This window comes from Alternaria conjuncta (assembly GCF_024043145.1).
Source record: "Alternaria conjuncta strain BMP 0040 chromosome Unknown scaffold_23, whole genome shotgun sequence".
In the NCBI taxonomy this organism is placed as follows: domain Eukaryota; kingdom Fungi; phylum Ascomycota; class Dothideomycetes; order Pleosporales; family Pleosporaceae; genus Alternaria; species Alternaria conjuncta.
The window spans coordinates 317,714-344,167 of NW_026250112.1; the positions used below are offsets into that span (position 1 = coordinate 317,714).

The 26,454-nt window shown below is 53.4% G+C and overlaps 10 protein-coding genes across 10 annotated transcripts; 6 read left to right on the forward strand and 4 right to left on the reverse strand.

The window, feature by feature from the left end:
- Window positions 1-227: 227 nt before the first annotated feature.
- On the reverse strand, window positions 228-1,157 carry J4E85_010465 (uncharacterized protein; the record flags this gene model as incomplete). Its single annotated transcript, XM_051474674.1, has 1 exon — window positions 228-1,157. The coding sequence occupies one exon, from the start codon at window positions 1,155-1,157 to the stop codon at window positions 228-230; it is 930 nt and encodes a 309-aa protein (XP_051321594.1).
- A 625-nt stretch (window positions 1,158-1,782) lies between these two features.
- On the forward strand, window positions 1,783-4,768 carry J4E85_010466 (uncharacterized protein; the record flags this gene model as incomplete). The annotated part of the gene is made up of 6 exons (XM_051474675.1): window positions 1,783-1,831; window positions 1,877-2,746; window positions 2,803-3,191; window positions 3,242-3,908; window positions 3,973-4,725; window positions 4,746-4,768. 6 exons carry the CDS (start codon window positions 1,783-1,785, stop codon window positions 4,766-4,768), a joined length of 2,751 nt encoding a protein of 916 aa, XP_051321595.1.
- A 1,258-nt stretch (window positions 4,769-6,026) lies between these two features.
- Window positions 6,027-7,776, forward strand: J4E85_010467 (uncharacterized protein; the record flags this gene model as incomplete). The annotated part of the gene is made up of 2 exons (XM_051474676.1): window positions 6,027-7,036; window positions 7,101-7,776. 2 exons carry the CDS (start codon window positions 6,027-6,029, stop codon window positions 7,774-7,776), a joined length of 1,686 nt encoding a protein of 561 aa, XP_051321596.1.
- Window positions 7,777-8,880: 1,104 nt separating this feature from the next.
- J4E85_010468 (uncharacterized protein) lies at window positions 8,881-11,361 on the forward strand (the record flags this gene model as incomplete). Its single annotated transcript, XM_051474677.1, has 1 exon — window positions 8,881-11,361. The coding sequence occupies one exon, from the start codon at window positions 8,881-8,883 to the stop codon at window positions 11,359-11,361; it is 2,481 nt and encodes an 826-aa protein (XP_051321597.1).
- Window positions 11,362-11,485: 124 nt separating this feature from the next.
- Window positions 11,486-12,538, reverse strand: J4E85_010469 (uncharacterized protein; the record flags this gene model as incomplete). Its single annotated transcript, XM_051474678.1, has 2 exons — window positions 11,486-12,397; window positions 12,461-12,538. 2 exons carry the CDS (start codon window positions 12,536-12,538, stop codon window positions 11,486-11,488), a joined length of 990 nt encoding a protein of 329 aa, XP_051321598.1.
- A 1,427-nt stretch (window positions 12,539-13,965) lies between these two features.
- On the forward strand, window positions 13,966-14,490 carry J4E85_010470 (uncharacterized protein; the record flags this gene model as incomplete). Its single annotated transcript, XM_051474679.1, has 1 exon — window positions 13,966-14,490. One exon carries the CDS (start codon window positions 13,966-13,968, stop codon window positions 14,488-14,490), a length of 525 nt encoding a protein of 174 aa, XP_051321599.1.
- A 501-nt stretch (window positions 14,491-14,991) lies between these two features.
- J4E85_010471 (uncharacterized protein) lies at window positions 14,992-15,900 on the reverse strand (the record flags this gene model as incomplete). The annotated part of the gene is made up of 2 exons (XM_051474680.1): window positions 14,992-15,681; window positions 15,736-15,900. The coding sequence occupies 2 exons, from the start codon at window positions 15,898-15,900 to the stop codon at window positions 14,992-14,994; spliced, it is 855 nt and encodes a 284-aa protein (XP_051321600.1).
- A 2,729-nt stretch (window positions 15,901-18,629) lies between these two features.
- On the forward strand, window positions 18,630-21,290 carry J4E85_010472 (uncharacterized protein; the record flags this gene model as incomplete). The annotated part of the gene is made up of 2 exons (XM_051474681.1): window positions 18,630-19,136; window positions 19,185-21,290. The coding sequence occupies 2 exons, from the start codon at window positions 18,630-18,632 to the stop codon at window positions 21,288-21,290; spliced, it is 2,613 nt and encodes an 870-aa protein (XP_051321601.1).
- Window positions 21,291-21,629: 339 nt separating this feature from the next.
- J4E85_010473 (uncharacterized protein) lies at window positions 21,630-22,265 on the reverse strand (the record flags this gene model as incomplete). Its single annotated transcript, XM_051474682.1, has 1 exon — window positions 21,630-22,265. One exon carries the CDS (start codon window positions 22,263-22,265, stop codon window positions 21,630-21,632), a length of 636 nt encoding a protein of 211 aa, XP_051321602.1.
- A 1,373-nt stretch (window positions 22,266-23,638) lies between these two features.
- On the forward strand, window positions 23,639-24,878 carry J4E85_010474 (uncharacterized protein; the record flags this gene model as incomplete). Its single annotated transcript, XM_051474683.1, has 3 exons — window positions 23,639-23,734; window positions 23,786-24,549; window positions 24,602-24,878. 3 exons carry the CDS (start codon window positions 23,639-23,641, stop codon window positions 24,876-24,878), a joined length of 1,137 nt encoding a protein of 378 aa, XP_051321603.1.
- Window positions 24,879-26,454: the final 1,576 nt, after the last annotated feature.

Consider the following 26,454-nt stretch of genomic DNA (forward strand, 5'->3'; position numbering starts at 1 on the left):
GGGTTGGGCACTCGCGGCTGCACCTATGTTGTGGCCTCATATGGTGTGGAAGGAGCGTGTCATATGCCGTTCATGGCGACTTCCCAATGCAGTGACTATCCAAACATACGAAACAGATCTGACGCAGCCGAAGTGGCGTTTTGTCGCGATGTGCATGCCCTCTGGTGTTGCGTCTGAGAGACTCGGATATGCATCACTGTTGCACATGCCATGCACGTGGTTGTATTTCAGCCCATCATCTTTTTGCCGCTAGCATCCTCGCTGTATAGGCCCTGGTCTTTGATCCAAGCGGCGACGCCTTCAGTACACAACTTGCCCACTGTGTCCCAGTGTCCCGCATTTGCTGCCTTTCTCACTCTGGTAGAGCTTATACCAACGCCTTCCTCGGCTTGCACCATATCGATGTTGTTGCCCCAGGCAGGCTCGAAGCCAGCCTTCTCCTGGTTGCCATCTTTCAGGTTCTGCAGATATTTCTCCTGCTCCTCCGTTGTACCGAATTCATTGGACGACTCGTCGCTCGGGTCCGTCGGTCGCTGGGTCACGCGCAGCTTGTGGCCAGCATCGAAGAAGGGCTTGAGGGCCGAAAGCGGTGGGTCGTACTTGGGGTAGTATTTGGGGTTGCAAAAGCGGATCAAGGTGTCGTAGCCGACGAGGTGGATGTGGATGGGCCGCGACGCGTAGAACGGTGGTGTGGTCTCGGCTATAGCAACCGACTTGTCACTGTAGTATGGTTCCTTGGTTAGGCCAATGTCTATCGACACGTTGGAGACGTCATCATTCATCGAAGGTGACGCGCTCTTCAAGCTTCGCGACAGGTCCTCGGCAAACACGGTCATGAGGGCGATGCGCTGCACGAAGCTTGCCGGACTCGGTGCCTTGTCTGCATTGTGGGTGCTGAACAGCAGTAACAGCCGGTACGGGCTCTTCTCTAGGGGCGTCGACTGCTTCAGGGCCGATGTCGCGAGGGTAAGGTGGGCAATTGACGGCGGGTTGAAGGAAGAGTCGAGGATGTATAGTGTCTTGGGCTGTGTTGGCGTGTCGTTGACTGTCCGTACGACGCGGAACTTGGCGGGAGACGAAGTAAATGAATGCAGCGCTGATTCGAGATCAGGTAACAAACTCCTTACTGACGGGATGCGCGATGCCATGTCAGCCATTGTGGTTGCGAAGCTTCGCCGATGCGCTGAGCTCAAAGTGCGCGGGGAGCTCTTCTCGCGTCCGGCACGTCATGGCTCTCACCCCCCTCTCACAACACCAACACCACAACCTCCTGCATCTCCAATAACGCCACATCCGCGCTATCTTTCTAGCACGTCACATCCAGTCCCCACGATCATCTTCGATAAAGGCTCTGCCAGACGTGCAAAATGTCACGTTACAGTGTTGCTTCGATAACACCCTCACAAGAGTGGCAATCCCCTCGGAAAGCGTCCGAGTGGATCTCGCGCCACCTTCCCATTGGCTCTTCACGATGGTCTGAGCTGGCGGGGAACCTGGAAGCCCTGCGCATCCGTGACAATGGCGAAAATGCGACTTCCAGGTGTTTGCATCTGCATCTGCATCTGCATCAACCCCAGGCAAACAATCTCCATCGCGCTGACTTTGTTGTGGTGGAATGCGGCGCATGAGCTCTGCGACTCATCCACCGATATCTCTTCAGTAGTTTCTGCATAGCTTGTCAAACCGCCGGGTCCTCATCTCTCTAGCCCAATACATTGTTCCATCAGCCTAGATCAGGTATCAACCCATAATTGATTGGTGGCTATTTCCATCTGTCACACCATGGCTTCATTCTTTTCGTCGAATTACAGGCAATACAAGAAGGACACAGGTTGGTCGACCGCCTAATTGGACCTTCCTCAATTAACATATCCAGAATACATCGCGGGATGGCTAGCAGCGACCGCCGAAAAAGTGGGCTACCAGCGCAGTAGCTGTCTAGCTCCTCCACAGTCAACTCCGCAGCCAGCTAAACGACTCAAGGGCAAGGCGAGGAAAGAAGCCCAAAAAGCTGCTGCTGCCTCCGCGAATACCCCTGCGGATACCTATCGCATCAATGTTGGAGAGTTTGTGCCCATGGCAGAAGCCATTGCGAAGAAAGTCCCCAAGGTCGAGGTCCCTGGAGCGCTCAGCAAACTGTTCGATCGTGCCATCCAGGCTCGAGAAAAGGCGGCAACTTGGTTCAAACAATCGCATAGCGACACGGTCCTAGACGAGAGCAATCAGACCCATGCTCACTTCGTCGAAATTCTTAGAAATGCTGCTGATATCCTTCAGCCGCTGGTTAAGGAGTCTGTGCCTCGTGCTCAAAGGAAGGAGCCAAGTCAAAAGTCCGACGTTGACACCCTGCGAGAGATGAAGAATACTTTCTCCAGTCTCGCGGTGGACCCTGAAAACGCTGCTGAAGAGGCTGAGCCTGAGGATGAGCTTGAGGAGGAGCCTACCCCCAGACGAGATGACTCGATGGAATCGCTACCTCCTGTGAACCCTGTTGAAATCCAGCAAGACGAGTCGGAAATCGAATCCGAGTTCTTCTTCGCTATCCAGTCGTTCATTACCAACATACATGAGCTTCGCGACATTGTTCAAGAAGTCTGGTTTTCATACAAGGACGGCAAAGTCGACTTGGTGAACGCTTCTGTCATCGCGAACACAGCTATCGACTTGGTGCGGCACGCTGAGTCTGAATTTGATTTAACGCTTGTACGCCCAAAGAAGTACCCTCAGAAAAATTATCCCGTATGGGGTAAGTCATCGACTGAACGTCTCGCCATTTAGCTCACAGCCATTAATACTTCGCAGTACTACCAGCTCTTTTGTTGATCAGTCAGCATCCGGACATCATCGACCCATCCGATTTTATGGACTTCCTGTTTCCCAGTGGCCTTATGATGCCTGGCTCTCATGCGTGCTCACAAGTTTACTGGTGTATGTGGCCAGTTTACGCCGGCCTAAAATACTACCTTGAGGCGATTAGGATTTCGAAGAAACCTAAAACGGATATTCCCATCGTTGCGAAATCTGCTTTTAATCCAGTCGGTGGCGTCCACAAAGACACCTACCGCACGCTTGAATTGGCCCGGATGTTCCGACACACTACCTCGCGCCATGGCGAGACAATAGCTATGGACGAAGTATCTCGCGGTATGGCGCATATGTTCAAACATCGCCAGATCCCTATTTGGACTACTGTAAGTACTGATGAAGAAACAAGGCGCATACCATACTGATATACGGGTAGTTCGGAATACAAATACTGCTCGACATACAAGATATTCTAACTAAAGACCATCTGCACGATCCGTTCGATGAGCTAAATGTACGCGTAGATCGGGAGGTGGCCATGAAAGAGGCGCTGGAGCGTAGCTGGATACAACCCTTCCCGACTGAAGGACATGCAGCGGATATTCGAAAAGACATGGCCACAGACCTTACCTATACCAAAGCAGTCGCGGATGACCCATGCGAAACCCTGAAGCCCAATCCGATCCGATGTGGACTCTTGATGTACGACGCTTATTTGCAACTCAACACATCAGGTTATCAGCTAGAACGCGCGTTGGGTCAGATATGCATGATGACACACTTATACGTTGCTACCAAGCTATTGCATCCTGAAAGCCCTGTATGGCCGGATATGGAGTATCTCATCCACCAGCAAGACGAAGCGAGGCTTTTCTTCGGTGGTGCCCCCCAGACCCTCGGCGAGTCCCTTCGCAAGGTCTATCTAATGGTAGGGCGGACTGCCTCTGATGCAGCCCGTGAGCCACGAGGCAAGAAGACCTCCAAAACGCTGAAGGAAATGCGGAAGCTAAGGGACGGCCGTTGGTTACAAGAACCCAGTATCCTGGCTCCGATCTTCCTGGAGCGAAGTTTTGGATGGGCAACTACCGACGCAGCTGTTGACGGTACGTACACACTTAACGTGAGCAGCTTATCAGCAAGACACTAACGTTCGATATCCAAACATAGATAAAGTCAGACAACTCAACAACACCCTTCGATCGGAAACAGAGCTGGTCCGCCTAGCCAAAAAGTTCAACAGAGAGCGCGACATGGTATGGTGGACACTAGCAAGCCAACGCTGGCGCCCATACATTGAAGAGCACTCCGCAAATGACAACGGCCCTACCGCCCTCCTCCGCGACCTTATTTACTGGCTTGAAGGCGATGCCATGGACCTCTACTTCAGCTGGCAAGCTCTGCAAGACCAATGCGCAAAAGTTTGGCACCACCTCGAACGCTCCCTCTTTACAGACGCCTCCTGGGACAGCAAATGGAGCCAAGATCCGCGGATGGGTATCTTTATCCTGGAAGGCGCCGCCGCCGACGAGGAGCACTGGGGCTGCATAGCAAAAGACGACAAAGCCTTTGCATCTCCTTTGCGAAAAGCACACGACGCGATCCAAAAGGTCATCTTCGAAGTCCAACAAGAACCCCAAACCGCCCTCGGTATCTTCGACAGAGACCCAAGAACAAGTGCTGACATCACAACTCGCGGCGGCGACGTCTGCCTCGCACGCCTTGCAAAAGAAAATAAAGACTTCACCCTCTCCATCGGAAGCGGAACCCACTACGATCCCCTCGACCTCTACAAGAACTGGCCCCCGGAAAAGTTCCTATTCTCACACGTCGCCCAATGCATTCTCAACTTCGGCCGTGATATCAAGGAAGCAGAAGAAAAGAAGGAGGCGGAAGGCAAGCGTGTTTACGATCCTGAAGATGGTAAGTATTATCGGATTCAGGATCACACTTTGGTATCGGATGACGAGGACGATGATCCTTGTGCTGATTGTCCAAGGTGTAAGAGGAGGAAGTTTTTGGGGCATCGGTATCCGACTTATGCGGGGCATCATGGGGACGTGGATCGGGAGTTGTGGGATGAGGATAGTGAGCGGTCCACGGATAGTGAGGATGAAGGGGCGTAGATGATGGTGGTGGTGTTGGTGGGATGGGTGATTGAAGGAGCAGGGGAATCTACAAGATCTGTTGAATGCACTACTGTGTATAATATAGTCGGAATAGCCATCTCGTCCGATGCTGATGTGGGGGCAGGTTTGTGTTGAAGCGGATGGGTGCCATGTCTAAAGGAGCCTAGCGGCCATACTAGTCGCCAAGCCTTTTCCCGAGGGCGTCTCTGATGCTGCGATCAACCTTGCCACCTTCTATCGCACGCATTTCTTCAGCATAACCGCAATCACGGGCATCGATGACCGTATATTGTGTCGCATTCGTCCCCCGCTACGATATCCGATGCACGCATCCCTCGAAACTAATGTGACTTTGCTGTCGCAGTCGCGTGCGACGACGCGTCTTGACGCGACAAACCATCTCCACGACATGGATTATTAACATCGCGTCACGTATGCTAGGACAACGTCTACAGAACTTATTCGCGAACCGGCGCGCTGCTTCACAGGCATCGTCTGTTCGGTCTGCGTACTAACCATTCTGACAAAGTTGACGTCAGCGGGCGTTTCGCAATCGCAGTCCTCGGACTGCGTTTGTGGGTTCAGTAGCCGGGGCTCTCCCTCCATCTCCAGATGAATGGCTGCTGAACAAAGGCAACGCCCGAGAGTAATGCTGATGCGTCCCGATGGGTCTGATCCGCTCTGCGGTGACAGCTCGTCGGTGATGTTGAGGCAATGAGCCTATCTGGCGGCTTTACCCTGCTGCTGCATCCTCTTTGTTCCTGGTCCTCGGAGCAGTTGAGCATCGATGGGCGCACGGTATAGGCGGGATTGACGTTTCGTTTCAGCTCATACATTTTCTTATCCTCTTCTCGGCAACGTGCCGTGGTTGCCGGTTCTCCAGGTCTTCATCTGGTTGCCTAATATGTGGTTGCTACACCACAGTCAGGCGTAATACCAGATTCGATCCTAAAATTGTTAGTTCTCAGCCATGATTGGTCTCCGCGCACCTTCACGTCATCCGCCGATCCATGCCCGCTTCGCCTGGCTAGGCAGCCATCTTCAACAAGAGAACATGGACTCGCACAACTTCATCTGTCGACTTTCATCCTCAATATGCAATGCTATACGCGCGAAACCTTCCAGGAGGAGTATGCCTTCCCTTTCAAACCGGCGAAAGATTTTGAACGTGCTGGCGTCCCCGCTCAATATGCCTCTGGTCACCCAAAGGAGTGGTCGCAAACGCGCGATGTCATTAACTTCAGAGCCGATCTGCCACAACGAGAAGAGGTTACATACCAAGAATACGATACTGCTGTGAGCTCTGACAAGAAGTTGCTGGCCATCAGCAGTAATGTGGGGCGAATCTTGATATACCACATCCAGACCCGGCAGCTGTGCGAGGTCCTCGAAGGAGCTGGATCGGTGGCGTTCCGGCCTTCTGATGCCAATGGACAGAGTCATGCAGAGATCGAGCAAACCTCCGGTGCAGGGACTCCGAGGCCTGGCTACACCCTTGTGAGCTCCGTCCTCGATGAGACTCAGCGCCGCCAGCGAACGACCGATCAGCTCATTCTTTGGGATCTAGACCAAAACGGACGCATACTCGACAAAGAAGAGCCGATCGATCCCTCCGTCTGGGCCACGAAAGCTATCGATGCAATTGCCCCCGAGCTTTCAGCAAACCACGAATGGACCAGGGAATTTATCGATGCGTCCTCGCTCCATACAGAGTTCGTGAAAGCGCTCAGTCACGTAGCCGCCGACCATAGCAGGCGCCACAACACCATCATTGATAACGCGGCATTGGGCGGGTTCGGGTCTAAATGCTTCAGCAAGGACGGCAGACTGATGCTGTACCGTTCGCACAACAGTTCGACTCAAAGCGGCATGCGCCCAGCAGAAGACTTGCCGCTCGTCGTTATCTATGATGTCGAAGCAGGTAAGGAGATGCATCGCCTTGCTGGACACACGGATGCCATCATGTGGTCGGCTATGAGCCCAGACATGGAGTGTGTTGCCACCGTGTCTTGGGATGGCTCGCTACGCATGTATTCCGTCTCGACTGGGGCTCTCATTTGGACTACAGACAAATCAGGTGGTCAAAGTTGGGCCGGTGCATTCTCGTAAGCATTACTCCAGTACATACTACACGTAAGACATGTGCTAACTTAGCTTACCAACCTATAGGCCAGACTCAAAGCTCATCGTCTGGAGTACTAAGAGTGGCTCAGTGGTGCAGGTTCACGATGTCTTAGACGGGCGAAAGGTAGCAGTTATGCCAGAGAAATTTTCCCGCTGGTGCCGGTGCTTTGACTGGCATCCAACGCGGTCGGAGATTGCGCTTTGCGCTGGTAAAGAAGCATATGTCTGGAACCCGCTGGATGGTCCCAATGGCAAGGTACTTCAGCATTACAAGATCGAGGGTAAAGAACGACTGAGTATGTCTGAGATCCATGCTGTTCTATGGATGAACGAAGGTCGACTACTGGGTATTGAGTCGGACGAAGGATCAACCCTGATCTACGACACCGAAAGCAACGCGAAAGAGCTGTTTTGGCGACCTGCTGGCACGATGGCTAGCTACGTTGCGGGCAGTCTATGCGGCATGTTTCTAGACAAGGAAGAACAGGATGTTTACCTTAGTGTCGACGGCGATGGGACTGCGCGGTTCTGGCGAACAAGTGTTCCAGCTCTCCCATCGTGGTGGGACAAAGACCCGATTCCAGTCGCCACAAAGAAAGCATTCCCCGAGACTGGAAAGTATGTCAAAATCACGAAGACATCGGGCAAAGCAACTTTACAGCACGAAGCCGCTAAAGAGAGCTGGGGTGAAAATGGTGCGGCGTTGAAGGCCGCCGAGTAGAGTTTTGCGCCAATTGGCAAACGGTGACTCGGCTTTGACATCGTCCTGGCCGGCATGGAGGTTTGGTATCATGTTCAGTGTTGCGATAGTGTTTTGATCGCTGGTCATGGTAATTCACCCCACCCTTCCCGCTCTTTGCTTTTTTCGTCAGTCTGACTGCATCACCCAATATTTCACACGTACCAATGACAGCCAAGAACAAATTGACACTTCACGATACCCAACACCTTCTGCAGGGCTGCAGCACTGGGCATACCCGGGATGGGGGAACCGGTAGCGAGTCTTGGTCACAATTAATGTCAGTGGCTGTGGATACAACGGATATCGGCGCCGGCACGGTATACCCTTCCTTGTTACCCGTGATCACACAATCTTGCGAGCAGCTGACACACTGCTTTCGGCACATCGGCGCAGACGCCACCATACACTTTCCGTTATCTTCGCTGCTGTCCCACACTAATCGGTTGCTCGGATTGCGCAACCCGGATCGTGTGCGCATATTGACGATGCGAAGATCGTTGAGTTTTCGACATGTTGGGACTCGCAGTATTGCCTCACGGCTGGCTAAAGGCGTTGCGGTCCGGGCAACCGTCTCCGCGCTTACGTTGTACCCTTTCAGGCTGAACCCCACACCGCCATTCGCTTAGCCCCACGCGGTGCGGCTTATTGTGCTGTGTACCTTATATGAACCATGGAGGAACAGATGACTGACGTGCGAAAATCCCTCGTCGTCCTTTTTACGATTTGCACGCTGGTCGGACTTTCGTTTTCAAGGTCATCCTAAGCTTGCGCTCTTGCTGCTTCTTCTCATAGGAGTATCGACGACCTTCGTTTGCCTTGCTAGCAATCTTGTCCACGAGCATCGAGTTTGACACTCCCGCTGTAGACTAAATCAGCAGAAACGCTAAGACTTTGTGCCTGTCACGCGTTTTGATTCCGCATTGGTCTTGCGTTCCAATTGACTTGTGCAGTGTCACTAAACACAGTAAGCTACGCCTCCTAAAGCCATGTCGGCCGTCACGTCCCTGTATAACCAACCATCCCGTCGTGGTATAAAAGTTTCCCGCGGAGATCACAGGTACTATCCTTGTTCACATTCCCACCATGATACAACCTACCCAAAATGGCGAGCGCTATGAGCTCACAAGCCCCACGGAGATGCCCAAAGCGGGTGCATTCCTTTGGAACCAACGTATGATGATTCAGGTCACATGTCGTGGTTTTGCAACTGCTCAATACATGCAACCCGAGCCCGCGAAATATGCCTACGCGCCCAACCTCGAAGCGAAGACCTTTATGCAACCGGAGCAAAACTACTATGCTCACCACCCTGGCCGGTTCGTATACATCAAGGATGAGGAAAACGGCGAGATCTTCTCGGCGCCGTATGAGCCGGTAAGGGCAAAGTTGGATCGCTTCACCTTCGATGTAGGCAAAAGCGACATCAAATGGCTTGTGGAGAAGTCCGGCATTCGTGTCGAGATGACCTTCTTACTACCCACCGACGATGTGGCTGAACTCTGGAGCATCAAGGTGACCAACATCTCAGGTCGCAAGCGCAACCTGAGTATCTATCCTTACTTCCCACTGGGCTACATGTCATGGATGAACCAAGAGGCGGAGTGGAATACGAACGTTGGGGGCGTGGTTGGGAGCTGTAAGACTCCGTATCAAAAAGCGGAGGATTACCCGAAGACGAAGTATCTGAAGGACAAGACCTACTTCCTCTGCGAAACTACACCAGTCTCATGGGAAGCGAAGCAAGAAGCTTTCGAAGGCGAAGGAGGCCTACAAGCGCCATCAGCACTGAGAGAGTCTCAGCTTTCGAATAGCGACGCCCGTTACGAAACCCCGACCGCAGTTGTTCAATACTGGGCTGATCTAGGCGAGAACGAAAGCAAAGAGTACAGATTCCTTTTCGGTCCTGCATACGACGAAGCCGAGATTCTCGACATGCGCAAGAAATACCTCAACAAGATGGCCTTTGCGAAAGCCGCTAAAGACTACGAAGACTACATCCAGCGTGGCAGCGGTTGCGTACGTCTCGAGACTCCGGACAAAGATCTCGACAACCTGGTTAACAACTGGCTACCCCGACAACTGTACTACCACGGCGACGTAAACAGGCTTACGACCGATCCGCAAACGCGAAACTATCTCCAAGATAACATGGGCATGAGCTTCATCAAGCCAGAAGTAGCGCGCAAAGCCATCACGACAGCAGTCGGTCAGCAGGAGAAGAACGGCTCCATGCCAGATGGTATCCTCTTAGCCAAGGGAGCGGTACTGAAGTACATCAACCAAATCCCTCACACCGACCACTGCGTCTGGCTACCCATCGCCCTAGAGATCTACCTGAGCGAAACCGGCGACTACGCGCTGCTAGACGAAAAGGTGACCAGCATGTACGGCGACACATTCACAGTCTTCGAGCGCTTCAGCCGCGCCATGGACTGGCTGCTCTCCTCAAACGCGCGAGACGACCGCGGACTCTCCTACATCGCGCAGGGCGACTGGTGCGACCCGATGAACATGGTCGGTCCCAAAGGCGTCGGTGTATCAGGCTGGCTCACCGTCGCAACCGCCTACGCCGTAAATCTATGGGCGCAAATCTGCGAAGACGCCGACAAACCCGAGATCGCGAAGAAATACCGCACCGGCGCTGAACAAGTCAACGAATCGGCTAACGAGCACCTCTGGGACGGCGACTGGTTTGCCCGCGGTATCACAGACGACAACGTAACCTTCGGCATCAAAGACGACAAAGAAGGTCGTATCTGGCTGAACCCACAAGCCTGGTCCATCCTCGGCGGCGCAGCCTCCTCAGAGCAAATCTCCAAAATCCTGCCCCAGGTCGACGAGCAACTCACAACGCCCTACGGCGTCGTCATGTTCGGCCCGCCCTTCACCGCCATGCGCGAAGACGTCGGTCGCGTAACGCAGAAGTACCCGGGTCAAGGCGAGAACGGCTCCGTGTACAACCACGCTGCTGCCTTTTACGCCTGGGCCCTTTACGGCATCGATGAAGTGGACCGCGCGTACGCTACGCTCCGCGCTATGATACCCGGTCCTGATGAAGAGGATCTGGTTCGTCGGGGCCAACTCCCTATTTTCATTCCTAACTACTACCGTGGTGGGTATGGGATTAAGCATCTGGACCGCACGGCTGGTCGCTCGAGTCAGTTGTTCAATACTGGGACTGTGAGTTGGGTGTATAGGTGTTTCATTGAGGGGCTGTGTGGGTTGAGGGGTGTAAGGGAGGGTCTGAAGATTGCGCCGAAGATGCCGAGTGATTGGGAGGAGATGAAGGTGAGGAGGGAGTTTAGGGGTGCAGTGTTTGATGTTCAGATTAAGAGGGGGGATGTTAAGGATGTCAAGGTTGTGGTTGATGGGGAGGAGGTCGAGGGATGCGTTGTCAAGAATGTTACGGCTGGGAAGACGTATAAGGTGCTTGTTGAGGTACCGAGGGCGAAGAAGACTGCGGTGAATGGGACGAAGTCGAATGGGATTAGGACGAATGGGGGACTGACGAATGGGTCGGCGACAAATGGGAACGGTGCAAATGGCACGAATGGCACGAAGTAAAGGATTCATAGTCGGGCGGGAATGTCAAGGCTTTATTGTTTTAGGTTCTTACCATCGCATTTCATCGAAACCCTTCATCCAATGCCGTCGAGACGTGGAAATTGGAGTGAAGAATACGCTTTTCCTAACGCGAAAAGAACATATCCACACTGTTCCCCCACGCCCTCTCCGCAACCTCCTCAACACCAACACCCTTAATCCCCGCAACAACCAACGCCACCTTCTCCACATTGCAACTCTCATTCCTCTCCTTCACCATATCACCCATACTGAACTTATCCTTCTTCTTGCTCCCCCAAGACCACTTCGTCGCATTCTTCAAATACGCTTTAGCTACTTCACTAGACGCTTGGATATCACCCCAAGGGGCATCCGTTTCAATCTGGAGCTTATCCAATGGCACATGCCTGGTCATATCCAAGCTATCGCGATCTCGGAAAGCGAAATTGTTAACACTAACATGTAGGCCCATGTCTATCAAAGTTCGCATCTGCGCTGTAGTACCGACGAAAGAGTGGACTAGGCCCGATCGTAAAGGCAGCCGGTCCATGTAGGGTCCGAGTATAGCGATGAAATCTTCGAACGCGGCGCGACAGTGGAGGAACAGGGGTAGCTTCCAACCTGCGGTTACTATCATATCGAGCTGGCGCTTGAACACGCGTATCTGAACGTCTTTTGGGGCTTCAGCCAGCTTGTCGTAGTCGAGGCCGAGCTCTCCGAAAGCGGCTAAGAGATGGGGCTCTTGTTTCATGGTCGTCGTGATGCTGTCGGACAGGCCCTTGTAGTATTCTTCTCCGCCTTCGTCTGCTTCGACGGCATGGTATGGGTGAACACCGATTGTGACCCTGCATTGCTCCGGTCGTTTCCGCGCTATGCCGAGATTGAAAGACGCGTCGGATGCGTACATGCCTGTCAGCATGACTTTCTCTACTCCGGTGGCTAGTGCGCGATCTAGCACGGCATCGAAATCCGGCTCATGATATTGCTTGCCGCGATAGATACCGGCGAACTCTTTGGCGGTTGCGGTTACGGCGACCTGGATACATCGACGTGTTGGTTCAGCCAAGTCGCGTCAACACGGGAATGGGTGGGCGCGTACGTCTGCGTACCGAAGTTTGGTTGATGGAGCGGAGGGAGCTGCACTATGAAACCCTTCTAGAAGTGTCGGTGTTGACATTTTGGGTCAAGATGGTAGACTGTGATATGTGTAGCGGCGAGGCGATGCGAGTTCGCGAGGTGCGTCACCTTCGGAAGCGACACTTCCGATTTCGGAATGTCGAAGTGGAGCGATTGTCTTGGCTCTAGTTCGCCGGCCTACTGTGACAACAGACATCACACTCGAAGCATTTTTCATCAATCCGACGCTTTTCGCAAAATCATGTTTAATGCAGCTCACGCTTCCGCTCTTCCACTCGTCTTCAATGGCTAACAGACGTGGCAACCGTAGCAACAGCCCAAAAGGTGTCCTGAGGCTGAGGGTAAACAGACTGGGCTTTCCTATAGTCAGCTTCACTGAAAGCGACGAGCGATGGAATTCGCAGACCATCTTCACATGAATAACGATGTTGGCTCTGCGACACTTCATGCATTTCTCATTTGTGGGGTACATCAGCTCGCGACTGCCCCTCTACCGCGCCACAGACGTGCGCTTCTCCTTACATATCTAATCGATCGATTGACTTCCCCTTTCGTCAACCCCGCACCCCAAAGCTTTGTCCTCGTCGATGAAGTCTCGGGAAAGACATACGAAAACCGCACCAGAGAGTTGTTGCACGCTACAGCGCCTGACACGCATCACTCTAGCCACTATTGACCGCATATCATCACAGGATCATTATACCTGACACAGTCGCGCAAAAGCTCTGTATCATGCCTGTAAACACCACTAGCGACCCGTGTGCAGATACTGACGAGACGCCGACTGACTCTCTGACACTACCGCAGGTTAGTGGATCCTGCAAGGTAGACAAGCAAGTTATAGAAGGTAATACTGGCATGACAAGTTTTCGCATCATACTCACTTTATACAAGCTTTTCCCATCGCTGGAACTGAGGTCATTAACGCCTTCAACTACTATAAATCGCTATGGGGCAAAACCGCCAAGATCGTTGTGCGACTGCCTACGGGAGTGACTGACAACTACTTCCTAAAGGCATGGCTCCTTGCAAAGGATCCCTCAGAAAGTTGTTGCTAATGAATGCCAGGTCGTATCTCTGGGATCAGTGGGAAGGCGCATGTGCGAAAGCGAATACGAATCGCTCAAAGCAATCTACGCGATTTCGCCTTCGTTTGTCCCACGACCCTACGCCTGGGGAGAGATTGAAGAGAACGGGTCAACGGCCCATTTCTTACTCGCGGCGTTTCGAGACATAGAAAAGCAGGTATGGGTATTGCGGTTCTCAAGGATGTCCACATGCTGATGCAAACAGCCTGCAGATCCGGTCAGATTGGCCAAAGGACTAGCGGATATGCATCTACGAACTGTATCCCCGACTGGCAAATTCGGCTTCCATCTCTCGACGTGCCATGGGCGAATAACCCAGGCTGTCGATACATGGGAAGGCTCCTGGTGTACCCTGTTCAGGCTGCACCTAGGTCATGTCATGGATCTGGCAAAGCCAGTCCTCAATTGGCCAGCTTTCGATGCCATGTGCGATCTTACGCTTCGAAAGGTGGTGCCACGTCTTTTGTTACCTCTCCAAGAAGAAGGCCGGATCCTGAAGCCGTGCCTAATCCACGGCGATTGCTGGGACGGTAACACGGCGATCGACGCCAAGACTGGCGAGGCTTTCGTTTTCGATGTGGCTTCCTTCTACGGGCACAACGAGTACGATATTGGCAACTGGAGAGCACCGCGCCACCGCGTGAGTGGGAAGGCGTATATCGACAACTACAAATGCCACTTTCCAGTGTCCGAGCCTGTCGAAGATTGGGATGCGCGTAATCGTCTGTATTCGTTAACTTTCAACATCGGCAATGCGATGTATGTCCCCGAGTCACAGCAGCGCCAAGTCGTGTTCGATGATATGAGTACCCTATGTCAGCTCTTCTGCCCGGACGATCTGCAAGCCACGATGGAGAAGCTCTCGGAACAAGATACGGTCGGCAAGGTGCTGCAGAATTATTGAAGCACGACAGTTGACGAAAATAGCGATGATGTGGAGGCTGGTGCGCAGAAAGAGGATGAGGCTTTGGGAGGCTGCTACTTTGACGAACATCTTGCCGTGCACTCGCAAGCTCGTTAATACGCGTTTCGTTTGCTGGGAGGTATTGATTGTGAGGCAGTCAGTCGCATCAAGATAAACGTGAGCGCATGATAACAGCACGTTGTTGCATTTGATGAGAATCTTGGAATGGATGATGGCTGACGGCCGACAGTCCACGGGCTGCGACAAACCGTCGGCAATTCTCTGCCCGGCGGGGCTACTGTGTAGCTTCCAATGCTGACTAAGCAGACCCCTTTACTTCGTTGCCCGCCTTCTGATGATCAGTCCACTTAACAATAACAAACATTTGCACAAATTATATGATCACACGAGTATTGATACGAGCGTTGCATGGTTTCCCTGAAGTAAAGTAACCATGCCTCGCCATGTCTGTAGATGCGCACGAAAGCGATCGCCTCTAACTCATCTTGCTACATTGATACCATACGCAGCATACGGAAATTCATCGAGACTAACCCTCAGCTCCGCCATACCATCATCCGACATAAATCGGCCTTCTTCCGTGACAAATGGACTCTTCGCATCTCCCTCTACTGGCGTTCCATATTCAGGCACGATGCCATCTTCCTCCGTCCTTCCCATGAGAACATCCATTTCCCGCCCTTTGCAAACCTCAGCAAGCCCGGGATGTGGCACCCAAACGACTCGCATACCCGCCCTTCTCGCTGCCTCCACACCTGCTATTGAGTCCTCAAACACTAAGCACTCTGCAGGCTTCAATGTGCGCTCACCGCGTGCTGTCTCAGCCGCGTTCAACCTCTTCAAAGCGAGGAGAAAGATATCAGGCTCTGGCTTCTTCTTGCTATCAGACATCTCCGGATCATCGCCGAAGACGTGGAAGGCTGGATCATCAAACGCCGCATTGATAGCGGGTATATGCGATGTCTTTAGTGCAAACTTCTGTTGCCCAGCTGAACTAGCTAACGAAAGCAGCACAGGCGGTGATGTCTTCGCTTTCAGGGTTGAGAGGAGAGTTTCAACACCTGGAAGCACCTTACTGTTCTCGAAGAGATGTGTAAACCCTCTCTCCTTCGCAGACCATTCAGCCGGCGTGAGGGGTACCTGTGCCCAGTCTAGTAAGCGCTTGGTACCCTGCCCTAAGCATTAGCACGACAATACAGAATCATAGGGCTGGAAAACACAGACCTTTGTGCCTCTGCTTTGCTGCGTCGCCTTGATAGCCCATGGATAATCTGGTCTTCCGTACTCGCGCAGTATGTTGTTGTAGATATCTGTGTAGATGTCTTCTGAGTTGATGAGCGTGCCGTCTACATCGAAGATGCAGGCGCGTACAGGCGGCAGCGAAGCCATGGGATCTACAGCTGATGATGCGCGATCTGGGTTATTTCTCTTGGCTTCAGTCGTGCAAGATGATCTGCTCCAAGGCTGGGCAGCTGAAGGACCCTGGACTGCGGACCTGAGCATTTACCCCGCGGTCGCTAACCGCATCGGGACTAGGTGACACGCAGCAGGGGAAGTGGCTACGCTTGACGGCATCGTCCAAGATGCGCCTTCTATCTCCGAGACTGCTAGCAAGTGGCTAACAACTTAAACGACATCTCCGACTGGGGATCAGTTCATGGCAGCTGACTACCACGCCTAGTCGTAGTACTTCCAGTCTAGTAGACTCTTACGCGGGCCGCTCTAGTCTATCTTCCGCATCTGCCCCTCATCTCTTGCACAGCCTTCAGCTAGAGCTACATCGTCACACCAATGCGCTACAACATATTCGGCTGCAGTAACCGAGTATCAAGGTCGGCGAGGAAAATGGATTTCGTGGCGAAGGATGAAGTTCGCGAATCCTCTGCCCTCGGCTTGCCAGCGATAGTCCACCTGAGGTGAGCATCCAATACACTACGATGGCGCCGCAGAAGTCAGCCAATATCTCGTCTACACCAAGATACCAATAGCTAGCGACAGCAAAGCCAGCTCGCACGAACTTGCGGTTGCTTCAGCTGTCGATACACCAGTTCACCAGTCCTGTCTACACCCTCAGATTTGCAAGTTTCCTAATCTAGATCTACATGGTCCAATATATGCCAAGGGTACGGCAGCACATGTATTGATTCTCTGCAGTCAGCCAACTGAAGTATTGAGTTCAGCTCGGGCTGGAATAGATGCAATGGTCCCGCAACCTTCGAATGAGGACTGTCGGAGATACTATGGGCTGCGTCCACCACTAATTCGTCTCTTCCAGCCCAAACAGACCTCAGTATCTGAGTATGTAAGCTATCCTGCTTCGGACCTACTACCAACTATCGCTCCATCCCGCTCCGACTACATGTCTGCAGATACGAAATGCCAATACATCAAAGTGGACATGTTGCATACATCCCACCTCCTCTTCGCAGCTTAGGTCGCGATAGAAGCAACACCCCACTCATGCCAACACCGCCTTGTAAGTGACATACAAGCGCGCATGACTCAGCTTTTACCATCACATGCCACGCATCCCACCACAAGGCTGACAACTAGGTACATGGTGGCTTGCAGGGCGACAGGAAGCAGCAAGTGCACACTTTACTTCCAAGGTTGTCGTTGTCGAAATCTCCACTTCACCCAGTCCCCACACAAGACTTGGGCCAGACTGCCGTCGAACCCACACCACACCGGTGTCGATACTTGAACTAACAAGGTGAGAATCTGGCTAGGCTCGGGCGACGGCAGCATATCTTGTTCGCAGGATTTTCTTGGGTTCCCCACACGGCCCGGGGTCGATCAGCCATGGGGCGCCACTTTGGAGTTGCTTCATCTTACGAACGGGAAGCTTGGGGGCGGATATCGTGTGATTGAGCTTGGCAGTTCTTGTGGCATTGCGGCAGACTAGAGAGTAGTACCGTAGCTTGGACGAGCAATACTGTCGCATTGGCTGCGAACACGTTGTTCCAGGGTACAAGAGCACGTATAACAATGTCGACGATGTAACAAGGCCATTGTGCGAGGTTGCTGCAGCTAGACCAGAACACAATAATACTGATACGGTGTTGTAGTGTAGGCGCGGCATAAGAGCGGCAAAGCAGCCTGGTGTCATGTACGGAGCACTATTCTTAGCGCGCACTCATCCCCGGGCTCGTATCGCACATCGCTGCATCGTGAGGCTAGGATCGGGGGGTGTGTAGGGCTACGGACCTCTCTCCGTATCGTCCCGCTGGTTTAGGCGCGCCATGTGCTCTTCGCCCAGCGACACGGTCGGCCAACGACGGGCCATGTTGCAACGGGCGACATGGCTGTTAGACCCTCCTTTCCTCGTTTTCTCGCACGGACTAGTTCGCAAGGCCGCCAGCAAGCATGGCGCCCGATTTAAACGAAATTCAATAGGAGAATTGCTGAGGAAATAGATTAACGCTGCGTGTGTAATGCGTGTGCTGATTGGGTCGTGATAAGAGCCTTTACTTATCCGGTAATACCAAGCAGCGGGACACCTGCCTAAGCGAGGACTAACTTGATAGCGGTGCCGTATGTTGGACCTGTTTTTTTTTCTTGCCTGTCAGCCGCAATGTCTACATGTCGACTATTGGAATGTTGCAGCTCGCGTGCTGACACGTGCAGACAAAGAGGCGCCGTACGCATGCAGCCCCGGCTGTCGCCAATGTACCTACCGGACTTGGAAGACAATGCGGCTGCGATGTGGGCGTCGGTGTGATCAGGCGCGGTTAGGGCATGGGCTGGGAGGCGGTCGAGGTGTTAGGAATACTAGACGCTTATATACATGGTCTTGCCTGGGATGCGAATACGATACCCAGGGTGTTGTTAAACAGCCGGTGCTCCTTTCTTGCACTCGGAACTTTTGTCGATTCAATATACTTTTGTCGCTCGTTTGACACTTTCCCATTGCGCCACACATGGCGCAACTTTATGCCCTGCGGCGGCTGCCATTTAGCCTGCATCTCCTGGTACTGTCCCTGGTTTGCTCCGCTAGCGCGCAGAGTTCTGCGGCGCCCGAACTCCCTAGCAATACCACAACTCCGGAACCGAAGAGAGGATGGTATCCGGAAGGATGTTACACGGATAACGTCGGTGGCCGGTCGCTCTCCGTGGGAATGGGAGTGACCGGTGGTATGACCAACGACAAATGCAAGGCTGCATGCCGAGCTGGAGGTTTTGTTCTGGCTGGTACTGAGTATGCCGGCGAGTGTTTCTGTGACAACCAGATTCGAGCCAATGGCGGTCCTGCACCTGACGGCGAGAAGGGGTGCAACATGGCATGCAATGGCAACCAGACAGAGATGTGCGGCGGCCCCGATCGTTTGACATTCTTCCGTTTCTACACCGGTGGTGAATCCTCCACCTCGGCCACAGCTACACCAACCGCTTCTGCAACATCATCTGCTACTGGAGCATCCAGCGCAGCGCCTATTGCAACTGGGCTCCCGGAAGGCTTCGAGTACAAAGGCTGCTATGTCGATGGGCCCGGATTCCGCATCGTCAACTACCAACAACCCGATGATCAGAAGATGACCGTTGCGTCATGCACCAGTATATGCGCGAAAGCTGGTTATGAAATTGCAGCCATGGAGTACAGCTACCAATGCTTCTGTGACAATGCTGTTAGTATATCCCAAATTTCCAATGTCTTCTAGTACTAACTCATGTAGGTGAGAATGGGCGGCAAGCCTGCTTCCTCCGAGTCAGAGTGCAACACCAAGTGTGCCGGTAACCAAGCCGAGACATGTGGAGGTCCTAATCGAATGAGCATCTACTCAAGCCAAGATCCATTGAAGGTCGTCAAAGTACCAACTCCCACCCAGAATGTAAGCGACTGGCAATACCAGGGATGTATCACCGACATCGGCAACCAAGTCTTCCCGCACAAGCTGTTGAACCAAACTGGTAACTCACCAGAGTGGTGTCTGAGCCGATGCCAAGCCTTCGGCTACATGGCCGCCGGAATGGAGTACGGAGAAGAGTGCTACTGCGGTGACCTTGATGGTATCGAGAAGATTGGATCGAAGCCCGCCCCAGAGTCTGAATGTAGCATTGCTTGCCCAGGAGACCCAGAGGCGCTATGTGGCGCAGGTAATCGACTCAGCTGGTACAAGTGGGAAGGCGACCCATTGTACGTCTGGGAGTACCCTAAAGGCACCGCAGCGGGACGCTATGAGTTCCTGGTCGGCGGACCCATCATTCCTCTGATTGCGCAGCCTGGTGTCAACGGCAAGGTTTCCTTCCTTGAGAAGCACGGAACAGGCGAGCCAAACACCACTGGTGCATACGAGTTCGATCCTTCGATTGGTGGCGACATCTTCCACGCCTTCCGTGAGCTAACCGGCATCAAGACGGACATCTTCTGTGCTGCAGGTCTGACCCTACCGGATCGTGCCGGACGACAGATCAACATCGGTGGATGGTCAACAGATTCCCTGTTCGGCGTCCGCATCTACTGGCCAGACGGTTCGGCCGGTGTCAATGGTACCAACAACTGGCAAGAGGATGTCAACACGGTCAAGCTCCAAAGAGGTCGCTGGTACCCGACAGGGATGGTCATGGCTAATGGATCGATGCTCATCGTCGGCGGACAAGATGGCTCGAACGGCCCGCCAGTGCCAAACATGGAGATCTTGCCCACGGTCGGACCTGTGTATGAAGCGCAGTACCTAAGAGACACCGACCCATACAATCTGTACCCGTTCCTGGTGGTGCTGCCATCCGGTGGTATCTTCATCCAGTACTACAACGAAGCACGCATCCTTGATGAACGCAGCCTAGACACAGTCAAGATCCTGCCAAAGGTACCTGCTGCCGTCAACGATGCCACAGGAGGCCGAACATACCCCTTCGAAGGTACTCAAGTCCTCCTTCCGCAGTACTACCCTTACAGTGCGCCATTGGAGGTCCTCATTTGCGGTGGCGCATCAGCTCAGCCAAACGTGGGACTTGACAACTGCGTCAGCATCGAACCAGATACTGCCAATGCTCAATGGAGTCTCGAGCGCATGCCTTCTCGACGTGTCATATCCTGCATGGCAACACTACCAGACGGCACTTATCTAATTTTGAACGGAGCCGAGATTGGACAGGCAGGCTTTGGTCTTGCAGACCAGGCGAACTTGAACGCTGTCTTGTACGATTCCAGGAAACCGCGAGGCAAGCGAATGAGCGTCATGGCCAACACTACCATCGCACGTATGTACCACTCCGAGGCTGTCATCATGGATGACGGAAGAGTGCTTGTTTCAGGCTCCGATCCCCAAGATCAGGGTAAGCATCCTCAGGAGCACCGTCTGGAGGTCTTCCTTCCACCTTATCTGCTTTCCGGCGCAGCGCAGCCCACCTTCGACTTGCCACAAGTCGACTGGATCTGGGAGGCAGACTACTCGTTCACTGTGACTTCGTCTTCCGGTGGCGCGATCAAGGTCTCGCTGCTTGGTTCCGAGTCCAGTACCCATGGAAGTTCGATGGGCGCACGCATCTTGTTCCCAAGCGTGTCTTGCTCAGGCCGATCATGCACCGTCAAGGCGCCGAAGGGGCCATACATCGCTCCTGTAGGCTGGTACAGGATGTTTGTTCTGGATGGACCTACGCCCTCGCATGCGAAGTGGGTTCGTATTGGTGGCGACCCGGCTTCCCTGGGTAACTGGCCCGATGAGGCTGCCTTCCGGCCATTGCCAGGTGTTGGACCTGTGGGAGGGGTCTCGACCTTGAGCGCGAACGCGACTAAGGCAAGATCCATTTCAACAGCGCCTCGCAGCTTCCAGGGCTGAGCAGGAAGTGAAGGAGATATGGAGGAATCTAATGTCTATTTGTTAATTTGTCAGCTCGAGCAGCAATACTCACGCACTGCGACCCAGTACATATTGGCACGACGGCCTGGTAGAATTCTTAAAGTCTAATGTACACGTGTTGTTGAATCTGCATTCGGACAACATTGAGGTTTAGCGGTGATGCTATGTTGGACATGGTCAGTGTGGATGAGACTCACTGCTTGATCCAATCCACTTCGGCGCAACGCCGCTCGAAGCCCCTCCCTCGTACCTTCATCCACCCATCGGCTGCTGAACGGCTTGCTCGTGATCATATTCTGCGCGCTTCATCCAAACCCATCATTCCATCTCCTCATCTTCATCCTCACTACTCGGAAAGCTCCACTCACTCGACTGATAATAGTCATAATCCTCATCAGACTCTGCTATGCTCATCGGCTTTGTACCGTATGTTCGAGCGCTGAACGCAGAGTAAGCAGATCTCTTGGGCGATGGTGATCTTGACCGACGGCGTTTGACGGTCTGGACATAGCTTACACTACTGAGATTGACGCGCGGTGTGTCGGGAACCGGAGATGGTGAGCGAGGACGCTTTGTGGTTGTTTTGGGTACGAGGGCTTGGGGCTGTACGTCATCATCGCCTGTGAGATCGATCACCATGCGATCATCCATGGGCTCAGGGTCGTCCTGGGAAGTCGCTGGTGGAAGGTGCTTCGGACCCTGATATCTTCGGTGGATGCGATCGCGGATTTCTTCCTCCATGTCTCGCGCTTTGGCACGCTTAGGAGGCTGCTCTGGCATGTCCGCTGTCATCAGAGCCCATCGTTCGAGATGGCTGGCGGATCCGCAAACGCCATCTGGAGCTATCTGATCGTCGTCCTTCTGTTTCTCATCCAGCCACTTGCTCACTTTGGGCGCTCTGTAGTCGCGGTTCTGTTGCCGAGGGCGCCAGCTGTTTTGATGATGTTGCGACATGGCAAGTGCCGGGTTGGTGACGTGAAGACGCGTAGGCAGGCGCAACCCCAACTCCAATTAGACTAGTCGCGATCCGATCGGATAGCGAGGGATGAATTGAATACAGCTGTCGGCGGAGTGAGTTGTGGAGTGGCAGGCAGAGTCCGCGCAGACCGACCCGGATGCCGAGGAAGACGCGTCTCGGATGTCGTGTTGAGAATCCGCGATGCAGCGCGACCTGTACGAGCTCAGAGCGGGAAGCCGCGACCCACGCTACGGCGATTTATCTTCCTGGAACCTGGTGGTTTGATGCAATAGCGACAATGCGAAGTCGATTAGCGACGGGAAATGCCTAACGCTCTTGCAGCGGTTGAAGGGCCGCCGTTGATCGGCGCCCCTTGCGGGTGGAGACGCGAGCGCGACTTCTTGGCGCTGATACGACGGCAATCTGCTGTCTTCCAACTACAAACCTCACCATACTGATGTTTGTGTCTCCAAAAACACCATCTTCAACATAGGAGCCATCGTCACATGCTGGATTCGGCTCGATGCGACATGCAGCAGCCACTGACGACGTCGGCTAATCGCAGCCGGCCACCAACACGGGGATTACGCCCGGCAGCCCGTCCTGCACCACACCCACCGCTCAAGGCTCATGTCCGATGCTACAGTCGTATCTGGCCGCAGCAGATTGCAGCGGAATTCGATCACATGTTTGCGCATGCAATCAACTAAACACTCAAAGTCCCCAGAACACTCTCGCGGATGTTGGTCGTCGGAGGCATGTATGGATAGCGCGGCCATTATACGCTCGGGGTACGCCGACACCGCCTTCGCCAACTCCGACGGGGTAACTCCAAGGAATATGCACGCCATCCCACGTGCCATTCCTGCAAGATAATCCATGAATAAGACGCGGCACATGGCAAGGCCTGGGAACTTCCGTCCGACGACACATCCACCGGATGCGATTGGCCGGGGCGCCTGAAAAACGCGAACCTAACAACGCAGCAATTGATCGTCTGCGCTTGGGTTACCAATGAGCTGGATACCGCACAATCCATCTAAAGCGCCGTTAGGGAAGCCCAAGGCCACCAGTATGACCGCTCCGCCGTTGCCCCTCTCCACCCCAGAAAAGACAAAAACAACATGTCAGCCTCGAGCAGCTCGACAGACACTAACGGGAGCGCCCTTGATGATTCTACTGCTGAAGGGGCTAGCAGCTCCGGTCCGTCGCTCGAAATCGACGTGCGTTCCCTGTTCCAAACCTTGGCTGTATTAGCTCGCCCGACTGACAGCTGTCACAATAGAGTGAAGATACAGAAGGGCAGAGCGACGAGCGCGACTCCAACTTTGGTGATTCTGCCTACGGTGACAATCAGTCGTCTTACACCATGTCGGCGACGTCTTCGGTATTCAACTTTCGCTACGAGAACGGCAGACGGTATCATGCGTATGCCGAGGGACAGTATCCGGTGCCCAATGATGAGGTGTGCAACTATCGGTGGGAGTAGCATTGCTGTTGCTGATGCCGACACTAGGTGGAAGCGGACCGATTGGATCTACAGCACCACGCCTTCAGACTCACACTCGACGGCAAACTTTATCGAGCGCCAATCCCCAAAGATGTGCAAAATGTGCTCGACGTGGGATGTGGAACTGGCATCTGGTCTATTGAGTTCGCTGATGAGCATCCGTCCGCTCGCGTCCTTGGCACGGATCTGAGTCCCATACAACCCGCTCAAGTGCCTCCAAACTGTGAATTCCTAATCGATGACTGCGAGCAAGACTGGATCTTCCATGATCAATTCGACTACATCCATACGCGGGCCATGGTCGCAGCCATCAAAGACTGGGACCGTTTCTTCGCGCAGGCGTACGCCAACCTCAAGCCAGGAGGCTACCTCGAATGCCAAGACCTTGCCTTTCCCATCAGATGCATGGATCCGGATGTGACTGCTGAGAACTCACCTCTAATTCGCTGGTCAGAGTACTTTCTCGACGCCGCAAAGAAGATTGGTCTCGATGGCACCAGTCCAAGACACTTCACACCGCAGATTCGTAATGCCGGCTTCAAAAGTATCAACTACAAGAACTACAAGTGGCCTGTAGGGAAGTGGGCAAAAGGCGCGAGATTCAAGCTCCTAGGTCGCTTCGTGTATGAAGATCTGATGGACTGGCTACCGAGTAGTTCACTAGGGCTCTTCACGCGCGTGCTGAAGTGGTCGAGGGAGGAAGTGGAAGTCTTTCTCTCAGAATGCAGAGCGGAGGCCAAGAGGAAAGACCGGCATTTCTACGCTGATGTGTAAGTAGTCCGTCCAGTCACCATCATGAAGCGGGCTTTGCTAATTACTCAGATTCTTCTATCATGCCCGCAAACCCGAAGGCGCAAACGCGTCCAGCTCAGCAGAAGATGACGTGGAATGGGAGGAGTCGATAGACCGTGATGAAGAAGATGAAGGCCACCACGCAAGAACGCCCTCAACAAACACAACCTCTACCCCACCCGTCCCTCTACCAACCACAACCGACGCGACACAAGCTACAGTCGACCAATTGGCCGCTGTTGCTACCAAACAAGACCCTCCTGCAGCCGACGTCGCCGACTCAACTCCTCAAACTCCATTTCAGTAGTTGTATATAATGAATACATCTACTTTCCAAACCCCCAAAACGTACCTCCACCAACCACCCCGATAGCTACAGCGCTATCTCATCGTTGTAGTCATGACCTTGGTGACCTTTGTAGTCGTATGCGTGACCGTGATGACCTCGACCGTCTCTACAATCTGTGTTGTAGTCGCCGCGCTCTGGACCACCGCCACATTCTGTGTGGTGTTGCCGGCCTGGGTTGTCGCCGTCGTCGACGTCACCGACGTGTTCGTGAGGACCGCGTTGGGGTCCATGGTCGCCTGGCTGGGTGGTGCGAGGCGGATGGAGGTGGTGTGGGGGGTATGTAGGTGGTGGGGTGAGTCGCGGGGATGGGGAGAGGAGCGGCGGTGGTGGTATGTAGGTTTGTGGGTGGCTTGGGGGAGACGGGTGTGCGCGACGGCAGGGTGATGTAGGCAAGATGGTGTGGTGGGTGCTGGTGCTGTCGCTGGTGTGGAGGGGATGTAGGTGGTGGAGAGGGTGAGGGAGAGGAGGAATTTGCGACTCGCTAAGACAACAATATTGCAAAAAAGATGAGATGAAGCACGCGCCTCACCGACTAGCAAAGCCTTCTCTGCTATTGTCGTCTTCACTCAGACCTAGCAGGAGAAGGGAGCATATTCTTACCCATGCAGCTTAGACCGCCGCCGCCGCTGCGATATGCAAAAGATAAGACCCTCCCAACAGCAAAAAAAGAATGTCCATCTCAAATAGCGTAGTGTTGTGTTATGTGTTGAAGAAGAAGATAGTAACTTACGTCGTGATGTCCCCCGATTCCTCCACTGCAAGTTAGCGTACTCTGTCGCTGGTTAGCATCACACTTCTGTGACCGGGGATAGGCCCCGAAATCCAAAGACCGGTGAGGTTAGGCCGGTGGGGGAGCTGGTAAGATGTCGTTAGCGTGATTCGAACACGAGCGAGTTGAGCGGTGTTGGAGGGAGTGGAGTGGACCACTACGCTATTTTCTTGGACTTTGATGGGATGGTGGCTGGGATACGGGGGTTATGTAGCGAAGGGACTTCTGGTTCCCCTTCTCTAAAAGATTCGGGCTGCACTTGATGGCGAGGAGAGGGAAGGGCTCCCAGCAGTTGCGCGGCGTGTAGGTAGGAGCGGAGGTTTTGTTGTTGTGCGGTGATGACGCGTTTGCTCCTTTTGCGGGGGGACAACAGCATTATGCTTTGGCAGGCTGCGTATGCGTGTTGCTCCAACAGCGTGTAAATACCTTCTGCGCAAAAAGACTTATTGCAGCGAGGATGCTGCATGATAGAAGGCAATGCGAAGATATGAGCTGGTGAAGGGCTCTGAAGCATGTTGAAACTCTACTACCAACCATACTGCAAGGCTATGTCACATTCTGGATAACACATTAGCAAAAAAAGAAGATCAAGTCATCCAGATCGAACAGCCGAAGCGATCAATCTGAAGGGGATGTTGGACTTACCAAGCCGTGTGTGTGGTACGCAGCCAAGAGCCGCCGAGGCGAGCCAGATAGGGTTTTGTAATTTTCTAAGGAAATGAATAAGCCCTATAGCGGCCGCAGGAAATCGCAGGAAAAGGAATA